The sequence below is a fragment of the Pseudopipra pipra genome, chromosome 6, assembly GCF_036250125.1.
Source record: "Pseudopipra pipra isolate bDixPip1 chromosome 6, bDixPip1.hap1, whole genome shotgun sequence".
NCBI lineage: Eukaryota > Metazoa > Chordata > Aves > Passeriformes > Pipridae > Pseudopipra > Pseudopipra pipra.
The window spans coordinates 30,417,766-30,430,082 of record NC_087554.1 but is presented as its reverse complement, the minus strand read 5'-3'; the positions used below and the strand labels follow the sequence as shown (position 1 = coordinate 30,430,082).

The 12,317-nt window shown below is 44.6% G+C and overlaps 1 protein-coding gene across 3 annotated transcripts in view; it reads left to right on the top strand.

The window, feature by feature from the left end:
- The window catches only part of GALNT16 (polypeptide N-acetylgalactosaminyltransferase 16), a 74,068-nt gene extending 64,064 nt beyond the window's left edge, over nucleotides 1–10,004 (top strand). For 2 of the 3 annotated variants that reach the window (XM_064658294.1, XM_064658296.1), the window contains exon 15: nucleotides 6,283–10,004. In XM_064658294.1, coding sequence (XP_064514364.1) covers nucleotides 6,283–6,420 — 138 coding nt within the window. In that variant the 3' untranslated portion in view covers nucleotides 6,421–10,004. The remainder of the gene's footprint in view (nucleotides 1–6,282) is intronic. The other variant, XM_064658295.1, reaches the window with a different exon arrangement.
- The last annotated feature ends 2,313 nt before the right edge of the window (nucleotides 10,005–12,317 follow it).

The following is a 12,317-nucleotide window of genomic DNA, read 5'->3' as shown; positions in this document are numbered from 1 at the left end:
TCCCTCAAGGAGGGTGGAGTCCAAGCTCTGTCAGCCAGAAGAGAGATTAATTCACAGTAACACAAGCAGGCTTATTCTGCTGTTGGAATAGGATTTATTGAGTCTTGATGTGTTGATTATATACAGGCTCATTATAAAGACAGGCACACATACTTAAGGATATGAGCTGTTGTTTTCCATTACCTTATGTGAACAAACTGCACTTAAATCAAGGACTTGACCTAGCAGATGATTTAACCAATTGACTGTAAGCAAGGATTTTGTTTAAGCATTTCAAATAGTTAGAGATTGATTTGAATTACAGCTGCCATCCCAAACTATCTTGCAGCTGAAGGGATGAGGTGGGAGAAATGCATTTGAATTTTTAATTTAATTTGGGTTGAAATGCTTTTAAATGTTGGGGTCTTTTTTGTAGTCCCAAACTCCCATTTCAGATTTGTACTTACAAAGCCAGTTCTACTTGCAGTGCTCAAGTTTGTTGTGTTCCTGGGGAATGTTGTTATGGTTCTTCCCTTCCATAAACACAACAGTAATTGTTGCTCACACTGACATTAGATTTTAATTAGCTAGAAGCCAATCATCTTGCAAACTATCCCATTCTCTCTCCTCCTGATATTTGAGAGGTTGATGTTCAAGAAAGAGCAAAGCTGGAGGGAACAAATGCCCTCAGCTGCCCTACAACTCGCCTATCTCCCCGTGGATACTCACAGCCCAAAGTGCAAGTACTGGGGGAGAGCAGTGTTTCCAAACTGCAGATGGGTGTATCCACTTCTCAGTTCAAGTGGACTTCTCAGAAAGTCAGAGGAGCTCACTGGGGGTGGAGGCAGGGGAGTTGAGCTACTTCAGAGAGCTGGAAGTGACAAGGAAGAGCCCTGAGTAGGTGGGCTAAGTGGAAGAGGGTGAGCCTGAAAAACATGCATCGCATGGACAATATTCTAAGAGGAGATGGCAACATAATAAAAGTCCAGCTTTGAACATCTTTGCTGTCATTGTCATCAGAGATCTGTGGTGAAAGATGTTTGGACTTTTCTGGATCTGGATTTCATGTCTGTGTCTGAGTCATGAAAAAGCAAGATTTCTGACAAAAGATGACACACGTGATAACTTTGTTTTTTAGTGTCACTGGAGTAGATTAGTTAGATTCTTATGACAGCACCATACAGCTCCTAAAGTTGGTTTCTGCTTTCTAACATACTGAATCTGTGCCCATGCTACACAGCTGTTGTCCACAGGGCAGCTAATTTTGTTGTTAATTTTGAGTGCTGACACCAGTTCCATCTAACATACAGCTAATACTCTAGCAGAGCCCTTAGACTATTATGAGTTGTATCTAGGGTATTACCTCAAAATAAGTCTGGAATTTTGCAAGCAGGAGGATATGAGAGAATAGTTAAACTTTAGATGGTTTTTGGTTCTGTCAGACTGTTCTCCCTTGGGTTGAAAGAAGTCAGAAATTAAATCTATTTGGCACCATGATCACATTGATCATTCAACAGCAACAGCTGGCACTGCTAGCAGAAGACCAGCCAAAAGCTATTCTGCATAATCAGAAGTAGATTTCTAACCAGATGGATGTTATCCATAATGTTATTTGGGGAATAGAATTTTTAGTTGAATGCACAATAAATTATTGCCTTTAGCTTTATTTTTGGCTCTGACTGACAGTGGGAGTGGCATTTTAATTTGTATTGTAGTGAGGACAAATAGAAGGCAAAGCAAGAGTCAGACACTAAAACAAGAGAATGAAAATGAGAAACATTGGCACAGTATTGCCCAACGGAACAAGAAGCATGCTGAGAAATCTTATTAAACAACTATATTTCATTAAAATGTGCTGAAGGAATGCGACCTCAGCCTGAAAATGAGGACACCAAGTTTTCTTGTGAGACAAACAGTATTTGAAGTCCTGTATCCTTTTGTATGCAATTAGGAAATTTTTCCCACTTTGCTTTTCAGTGTATCATGTCATCTGAAGTGAAGATTAATGCAACTTTATATAGAGTATCAGAAAAGAGAAGGAGTGAAAGCCTGTTTATTCTGAAAGCACTTGACTCAGCGTCTTCATGATAATAAGTAGGTTACTGGCAGTATGCTGCAGCTTGAAAGCAGTTTTCAGGAGACAAGAGTTTCTCTCAACTGTGATTCTTAGTTTTACAAATTTAGGTGCTCAAAGGAAGACAGCAGTTGCTGGATCCTGGTCTGAGCTTTTCCATCACATTGTCTGCTCATATATTTAAAATTTACTGTTCATCATCTTCATGACCACCTTCAGGCTGCCTATGGCTCTGCAAATGCATTCAATTGCAACTTGTAGCATCCTTGGCTATTCCAGTTATCAGCTCTCCATAGATTTCTGTCTGAAGCATCTCAATCCTCATCAACAAAATCTGCCTTTCTCAGCTGTGTTTCCTGAGTTGGGCCAACTCTGCTGTGTTTCATGGTCAGGATCTTGAGAGAACCCCTGGATTGCCTGGATTATTGGGAATTAAAAGAAAACATTTGATTACCCTGAAAAATTATACTAGTGTAAACAGCTTCAGCTCTTGTATATATTGGGTAGAAGAGGACTGGCTGTTTCTGACTTTTGGTAATTTGCACATAGAGTGCTTCTATCCAGCCTCCTCAAAGTACTTTGAAATGATAGACAAAAAAAGATGGAGACAGATATTTACAAAAAAAGTGTGGAAATTTTTGGTTGACACGGGGGAAGAGGATCAAGACACAATGTTTCAAAGAAAATCTGGATTCTTTTTTTTTTTTCTTTTTCCCCCTCCATCTTCACTCCAAATCTACTCTGACCAGTAAACTGTATTATCTTCATCTGCACAAGCAAGGGAGACCAAAGAGGATTTTCATGCCAAAAATTTTCAGATTTTGCAATGCTTGTGTCTTCCAAAAGCTTTACTTCCAAGTCATAATGTCTTGGTGTAGGAGAGTAGAGGACTCCCTGTAACATTTGGCTGTGTATGCAGAAGGTGTCTGCTCTGTTTATTTTTTGCTGAAGATGGGCGTTATTGGCATCATTTAAAATTATCTGTCCAGGCTCTCTGTATGGTCTGTGGAGAAAGCTGGGCTGTGCCAGAAGGTTCTTGTACCTTGGGCTCCTCCATAAGTATGTCATGAGGGAACTAGTTTAGACTAAGTTGCCCAGTTCTGAGGTGGCTGACAGGGGGAGATGAGCATCCCACCTCCTGTTTCCACCCATTCCTACTGCCCACCCTCCTCAAGGGTCTGAGATATGATGTGTCCCTGCAGGGCAGGATGTAGGGCTGTCTTTGGTAATTCTGTGGTCTGACAGTCAGACAGGGGGGTCTTCTGAAAGGTTCAGGTGAAGTCGGGGGGGTTGCTCTGGGATCTCGTGAAGGGCAGCAAAGCACAGTTTCTGACCAGAAAGGGTAAAATCCATCATTCTGAATGTACCACTTCTGTGTGAGATGAGGAGCCCTACTTTGGCTTTTACTGTTGGTGTGTTTTATAACAGCTTCATACATGGCAGGGGCCCCCTGGTGGTCTAGTGGTTAGGATGCAGCACTCTCACCACCGTGGCCTGGGTTCGATTCCCGGTCAGGGAACCCTTCCGGGCAGATGGAGCCCATCAGCCCTGTAAGGCCATCCATCTAAGAGAAGGTCACTCTAAACAAACCTACGTCCTGAGGACCTCACTGCCACTGTCCGAGCTCGCTCGGCCCCAGCAGATGAACCTTAGGATTAAAGGGTGGGCTCAGTTCAGCGCACACTGTGTCTCACCTAAAAAATCCACTGTGCAGGCTCGAAGGGTAATGACCTTTCCCAAATCTTCGTTCGCGAAGACTGGCCATACTATACTATACTAAACATACATGGCACCTCCCTGCAGCCCAGGGAAGCCTTATCTTCAACTCTCATCTTCTCAGTGTTCCTCCTCCCCCTTCCCCATCCTTGTCCCATTTTATTTTGAACAAAGAGGCCTGGGGTGACTTGAAATGCTATGCTTCTCAGTGGTATTATTCACTGAGAAGCTGATTGATTTGGTGTAGTTTGTTAGCGGCAGCAGATGTGCTCTGGTGAGCGTTTACTGGTGTCCTGCTGTGGCTGCAGACTCTCCCTACAGACTTCACAGTGGGTACCTGCTCAGCATGGACAAGATGCCACAGCAGCAGGTCTCTAATCTGGAGGAATAAAATGAGCAAGCCTCCAGTGGTGCTAGTTTTCTCCTGAACAGCTAAAAGGAAGAAGAAAACCAGTGTGCCTCAGTAATTGCTCTCGTACCCACATAGGGAAAGGCGAAGGAGGAGACTGGGAATTCACAAATACAGAGAGGTGGTGGGAGAGTAGAGGACAAGGAACTAGGTGGGCTTTGGAGAAGGTCAAAAGACTCTTCACTGAGTTGTCTGTGACACTGGGAAACACTGTCATGCGGCGATCGCACCAGCTGGGCAGAGTGTGCAGCTTTCTAGGGGAGGAGACCTCCTGCTTTACACTCCATCATTGCAGCTGCTGCCTTATGGTATTAACTCTTCCTCAGCTCTTTGTAGGGAGACTTCTGCCAGATGGGAGCCAGATGGCTCTGGGTGTAGACAGTGGGTTGCAGCAGCTGGTGAGGGCATTGTAGTGCACAGACTGCATTGTAGCTTCCTGTCCACCATCACTGCATTCCTCTGCCCCCTTACCTGTTAAAACCAGATTTTTCCCGCTGCACAAAAGCTCTCCTTTAGTAGTATCCTGTCAAACAGGACTAGCACTACTGGCAAATTGATGCTGCCTCTGGTACTTAGTTTGAAGAAATATGTGATACAGGAGCAACAGATTACTCTGAGCTTTGCAACTGCCCTGCCTTCCAAGAAACATAACCAGTGCATAGATTTGGAGGGCAGCTGCCAGCAATATATGAACCTAACTGGATATCTTAAACCACACACCATGTGGCAATGTTTTTGCCATGTTACACAAGAATTAAAATGTTTGTAGGTTTTGACATTGTCCAGATATTGCAGGAAATTTTTTTATTCACTTTGCATATAGTTTCTGCAATAGCCTTGAAGTCCACTAGTGTTGCAAATTGTTTATTTTTCTCCATCAGTCTCATGGGTTAACCAACACATATTCCTAATATTCCTAAGATGTTTACTGACTGAGCACCCAGATCATAATTCTGTCTGGGTCATCTGTGTGACTGAAAAGAATGATGGGAAAATCCCTGAAGCCTGGACCCTTCAATCCTATAACCTACTGATCTCAGCTGTGTCCCACTGGAGGTGAATGGCACTGCCTCACCTGGGAGATTCCAAACCCGCAGACTCGTTTTGACTTTTTTGTCTTCATTATTAGCCACAATGTTCCCAGTTCTTTCTAGCAGGGATGGAAGGTACTCAGCAGAATTTGCAGTGCAAGGTTACGGCATATGTTCTGTTTCCCGACAAGCAGCACAACCAAAGTGGACCTTCAGGAAAGGGTTGCATGTGGGACCTTGTGCATATGCTCTGAGGGGAGCAGACCCAGAGGAAAGCACTGCAGAAAGCAGAGCAATATGCACTGAGAAGCTGTCAAATGCATACTTATAAACTGAAATGTTGACAGGGCAAATAAAATTATGAAGAAGAGACAGCTGAGAAGGTGCAGAACTATGAAGAGCTTTCAGTGTAGTGCTCACAAAAATCTTGAATTTTATGAGAGAAGAGATGAGGGGACATGGAAGAGAGAGAGATCCAGTGAACAGTAGGAAGTGTGGACGTATTTCTTTCTGTGTTGGGAGACCTTTCAATGCTTTGCTCTCTGTGGATTGGAAAGAAACCATAGAGGGGTTTCAGGTTTTGACAGGTATCTGGCTGCATGGAGATGCAGGACAGAGAATGGCAGGGAGACTGCAAATTATAATATGCATTTGAAAATGTCACTACTTGCTGATTCTTGTGTTCATAGAATATGCTGAGTTGGAAGGGACCCATCACAATCATCAAGTCCAACTCCTGGCCTGCACACCCCAAGAATCACACCATGTGCCTAAGAGCATTGTCCATACACTCTTTGAAATCTGTCAGGCTTGTTGCTGTGACCACTAGTGTTGTTTGCCTTCTAGATGCTTCTGAATATCTAACCCTATAATTCAGCTACACCCTAACCCTACCTAACTCCAGATGTCGTTAATACAGGAAACCAGTGATTTGGAGATGCTGTCCATACCCAGATTTTCACTCTCTCCAGTTGTTGAGGTTTACTTGATATTTAGGCTCAACCTTCAGCTTGAAGGCACAGTTGTGTGGTGAAATGGAAGTAACAGCATGTTTTTTCTGTGTCTTCTCACAGAAGTGGAAGATGAAAGGCAGTTTCATTCAACACTTTGTCAGTGGTCTCTGCCTGGAAAACAAATCTGGAAGAATGGTCACCAACCCTTGTCAAGCAGGTGTACCTGGCCAACAGTGGGAGCTGCTACAAGCAACATGATGGTAGCACAGAGATCTCTTCGTTTCTTTGTGCATGAGACTTTGGGAACAGAGGGGGATTGGAAAGGAAGGAATGGTTTTGTATGTCTGACCCTAAACGTTTTCATTGTGCCCATCAGTAAGCCACCATTTCAGCTGAGCACTTGGTGTTTTTGAGCTTTTCAGAGAAGAAGCTGGGGGTGAGATGGATCGGGAGAGTTGCTGAAATCTTCCCATCTGTTGTCTTAAGTTCTCCTTTGTAGCTGATGCCCATGCACAGCTGCACCCAGAGATGGGGGAGGACCCAGCCCAATACTTGGAGTGACCAGAAGTACCTTGCAACTGTCCCCATCCTTTCCTTTTTCTGCATCCAGATTCCATGACCTTCAGTTCAGCAGCTTAGGCTATGCTTGTACAAACATGGGTAGCTCTTTGGCTTCCCTGGCTTTTTGCTCTAACGTCACGCATCCTTTATGTTTTCTCTCATTACCTCACTGTCAGTGAGGACTGGCCAGAATAGTCATCATGATGAGTGGAGAGGCTGAGAAAGAACTAGCAGACCCTGGGAACAGGTTTGTCACCTCTTTGTGGTGGACCCATTCCATCCTTTGCCTACAGTAGCTGCCCTACAGCCAAATGTGCTGAGGCTGGCACAATGCTGACAAGAGAGATGGAAAAGGGACAATCTGTTTTAGCAGCGTTACCAGGGACTGTTTTGGGACTACTCCCTGTTGAATTCTTCCTTTCAGCTTTTTTACTTGTGGAAGGCCAGCCCTGCCTCCAAGAGTGATCCCAGCCTGCAAGTTCAGGGTACCACGCTCTGATGGAACCAGTCAGAAACAGGTGCCAGCACTTTGGGATGTCAGGGAAGTTGAGACTGTTCTCTGGCTGCTCTTCCTGGTGTTACCAGACACTACCCACTGCACTCCACACCCCAGGTGATGCGCAGAGCTATGTGGGCAGCACACACAGACAGTGATACTGCATATGGCTCAGGCCTGTGGCAGGAATCCACCCAGTTCCCCGCTGTGAGAGGCAGAAGGGGACAGCCCCTAGGTCATAGCAGACTTCCTGCTATTGGCTGGGCAGGACCACAGTCCTCGTGCTGGCTCTCTAGCTCTGCATAGTCCTTGTGAACACAGCCTGGCATGACAAGCCACCCAGTCCCTCTGTCTAGTTGCTTTTCCCCCTCAGAAAGAGGAGGCAAAAAGGCTGGTGGCTGCCCTACTTTTGACACCCCTCTGTCTTCCCAGTGAGCACCTTAGCTGGTGAAGCCTAAACTGTCCCCTGCACAAATGCTGCCACAGCGCAGGCCCCCCCTGAGAGATCTCTCCTTTGCGTTCTGGAAATACCAAAGACAAGCTAGCATCCCAGTCTTGCTCCCAGTTATCAGTCAGCTCTAGCTGAGTGTGGGTTTTCAGACCTGCCAGGTGACACTTACCTATTCAAATAAATAAAAACTTCCCCACCGCCTTACCTTTTCCTACTCAAATCGGTTAAATTTTCCTCTTGAGCTAGGTTTTGTAAACTAACCCTCTTTTTCAAGAGCCTGACTGGGGAACCAGATGGTAGGACCACCTTCATTAGGCAATTGGTTGCCTGGGTCCTTTATGATCTGATGTAGAAGAAACAGGTTGTTCATCTGGATTCTGAACAGCTGGCTGCTTTTGATCATGTTTGTATCTCTTTTTAATTCTTTATCTTAGCTTGGTATTAGCCCAAACAGTTGACAAAAGAACAGATACTGTTCTTCATATGTTGCACGTGCTCAGAAGTGCTTGTGTGAGAATGGGACAATGCTTTTTTTTCTTGGTTTTAAAAACTTAAATCTGTCATGTGGCAGGAGCTCTTTTCCTGTCTCCCTCTTCACTTTGACATTTGCTCACTATCTTGGCACTGATTAGTTAGAAGAGTGATCTGCCTGCACTGTGAAAACTCATGAGGGAGTTCCATTTGGTCATTACAGAATGGTGCAGCTGCACTTCCGTGTTGGAATGGGGGCACTGACTCTGTGGTGATTTCTCTTTCCCTGTATAGAGATACTTTGGGCTGGAAACACTGAGGTCAGAAGAGAGCAGAGAAGGAAGGAAAATAGCGTAGGAATAGAAAGGGGGTAGGACAGACAGATCCATCAAAGGGAGAAATGCCATCCTATTAGCTATTGCATTTTTAATCAAGAATATACGTGAGATGCTACTCCCAGAATGGCATCATTATACAACAGAAAACAGGAACAGCCAAATTCTCACATACCTGGATTGAAAAATGGTGATGCAAAGAGAGATGAAGTGCCACGGAGCAGGTACTGTACGGATGCTCTGTATACAATGAAGTGCAAAAGGATTGCGTATTTTCGTCAAAATGCATCCTAAGTGGACCATCTGAGCTTCCCTCATTTTACTCTCCAGCAGCTTAAGGGTTGCAGCTAACAGCATGTTCACTCCTCCACCAGGTGTTGCTCCTTCCTCCTTGCTCCCACTGTGTGTGCGGCTTTCTTGCAGTTCCTTCTTCATAACCGTTCTGGGACTAGGACCCAGCTCCTCTACAGACAGTTCTCCTGACTGCTGCAGACCACAGAAGCTCTGCTTTTATACGGTCTCCAAGCTCTGGGCCAGGCCTGATTCAAAGGGCTCTTGTCAGTACAATGGCTACTGCCCTTGACTGTGTGTTTGGCTCCACTTTTGGAGGTTACTGACTGCTCCTGGAGCAGATACACCTGGACTAGCTGTGTTGATTTGTACCTCTCTTGCTACTGCTCTCCTCCTGACAGAGGGTAAACTGGCAGCCATTTGGGGCTGTGAGCTGGCCTTGGGGAGAAAGGGGAAGAGGTGGACATGCTAGATGTCAATATGCTAGATGTCAATAACTCAAATTGTTTCTGGAGTTAGGAGTTAAAAAATAAAACTCTACCTGGTTTTGGACATGTTCTCCTGAGGTCAGCTCCCTACTGCTCAGTATGCTTTCAGCCGAACCACTGCTCTATCTAGACATAGACCTCCCCACACTTTTGGAAGCCGTTGGTTTCCAATGCATTTTAGCCGTTCCTGAAAAGGAGGTACATTAAAAAGTCTGCTTTCAAGTGGGCGAACTGAACTTCTCCTCAGAAAAAACAAAGTCTTGTCCAAACTCATTATTAGCATACTTTCCATTTCCCTTGCTTTCTTCTCCAAGGTCCATGCAGTGCCATGTTTTGGAACAGGACTGTGGTAGGGTTTTTGACTGAGTCCCCAGATTTGTCCCAGTGTTGTGTTTCTTTAACAATTAGAACAAGCAGCTGCTCACTCTTGTTTTCCTGTTTATTTTAAGCAGCCCCCTACACTGTCAAGACAGAGCATTTGCATTGGTAATGCCTTTAAAGACAGCTGGTTTTGTATCAGAACATCCAATGTAATTCTGTGTGCTGTGAACCAATGGGGGTTTATTTAAGAGGAGCTGAAACTCCTGTTGTACAGAAATCAATTTCGAAAGGTTTATTTTCCCCACTCACTTGTAAGTTGCTCTTTGCCAGATGTAATTTATGTGGAACCCAGATTTGTTTTCCTTTTTCTTCATAAAGCATGTGCCAGAATCTGTTTAATGCCTGGAATAAAATCCATTTTGAAACAAGTGTTTCAGCCAGTTATTATTCCCCCTAACTTCCTCTAATGGAAAAGAGCATCCTTCCTTGCCGGTCCTCTCCTCTGTCTCTCACTGGGTTTGTTCCCCAGACGTGCATACCCCAGTTCTTTGCATGGGTTCCCGGGGTGCTTCTAGAGGGATACTGCTGGAGCTGGCAGAGATAGTTCTAGGATACAATGCCATATCAGTTGAAAAGGACTGAAGAAGTCCTTCTCAGCTGGATAGGAAGACAAATATCCTTTCTGGCAATTAATGGCCTGACTTACGCGCTGAAAGAAATAGGTGGGGGTGGGGAGAATTAATTCTTCCTGTTACTTGATCTTTTCCTCGGGTTATCAGCTTGCCTATTTTTTACATAAGCCTCCCAGAGACCTTACTTCTACCTCTGGCTTGAGGGCAGAGAAGCGTCACCACCCACAGATGCCTCCTTGAATTCGTGTTGCTGAGCCTCAAATACGGTAATTCCCCAAGGAGGCTGAGTAAGCTTTCCGAACCCCACATTATTTAAAAAAATAAAACCAGCCAGAAATGTCAAGTTGGAGACTTTAAAATCGGGGCTTAACTGCCTGCTAGGCTTTTTCAAACTAGGATCAGCTGGGTCTGCTTCTACAGAAAGCAGCTGTGCTAGAGCATCTGTCTCGGGAAGGTATTCTGGAAGTTAGCTGGTGTGGGGGGAACCAGTGCTCCCCCATGGAGCCCGGTGGTATATCTGGTGTTTGAGTGCTGTGGGAACTCAATAAAAAGGAGAGGAGTTGTGGCTTCCTCTCTTAGTGCTGCTTCTGTAGCAGAACATAGTTGGGCTGTGTCCCTGGAGCCCTGCCATGCACACCCTGAGTGATGATCTCTGAAGTGTCCTAGAAACCAGGAAGTTCTTAGGCTGTAATGGTGGATGGGAATACTTTAATTAGTCCTGTCTTGGAAAATGATATACTGATCTTCTGAAGAGCCAGACTGGGGGGGGGGAGCTTGGAGGGAAGGAGAAATGAGTGAAGAATGAGTTACCCTCTGAGGAGGATAGGGTCAAACATGCAATGGTCTGACACGTACATGACATATGTAGAGTTGAGTTTGAGTTCGAGAAGAGCAGAGTTGAGTTTGGAGTAGAAACAGGTGTCTCAAAAGGAACTAGAACCAAGTGTGGGGAAAATTATGGGGGAGTAACTTCTTTGGAGGAGCCTGAAAACATACAATCACCATGTCCCCAGCAGTTGTACAGCTGGGTCAAATTTGATAGATGCTTTGTCTAACAAGGCAAATCATGTGTTATTTGGTTTTGTTGCATGTTTGTTTGTTTTGTTTGGGTTTTTTAAATACTCAAATACTTCATTTTAGCACTCACAAAGCAGATTATTTTCTTAAAAATAATTCTCCAAACTACATTCAGTAACAAATCTAGGTGCTAAGAGACCATCATTTTTTGCAGTCTGTTAAAAGGGATTTGCTTGATACAGAGACCTTGTGGGAATGTCTCTTCATTCTCAAAACCCTCTGCTACTGGGCTGCAGAGTGTGTGGAAGGGGATAACTCTATCCCTCTAACTGGACTTCTTCAGCCTTTTAGAAGTACATACTAAGTGCAGAAAACCTGATTGCTGCTCTTCCTTTGGGCAAGCATCCTAATATGCTTCCTGCATCCTTTCTCATCTGGTCTCTACTGCTTGGTGAACACAACTGAAGAGCTCCTGTATCTCTCTCTTTTAGGGGGCCTAAGATTTAGTCCTTCAGTGTGACTTGTGAGCACTTCAAACAGAAGCAAAGGAGCCCTGGAGAACTGCAAATAATGAAATTAGATGTTTAGATATACCTAAAAAAACCCGTTGTTTTCAGTGTGTTTGTTTTGCTGCTATAGTAGCAAAAAGCCAGCAGAGCACTGCCCTGTGAAAATAAACAGGATATTTGCAGCATGCTGGGCTTCTGCTTCTCCAGTGGAGAACTCAGTGCCCATGTGCAGGCAGGAGGCACTGCCCCTGTGCAAGGTAGCAACCATCCACATTTCTAAGGCTTTTTTTCTGTAAGGTGTTCTGCAAATGTCTATGATACAGCCCAGAGCTATGTTAAAAAATGTTTCTGTGCTGCAACATGTTGCAAAGGAGCCACTGGGCAATGGGAGTCTTGAGTACAGGAGCTAAGTGAACAACCTTTTCTTTTTGACTGATCTGCATCTGTTTGAGAAATGCTGCTTAAATCTAACCAGTGACTGACCAGTAATTAAAACCAGACCAGAACAAGGTAGTATTTCTTTGCTGAAAATGACACTGGGTAAGTGTTCAGACTTGCCTATTTTTGAGGCATCCCATCTGAA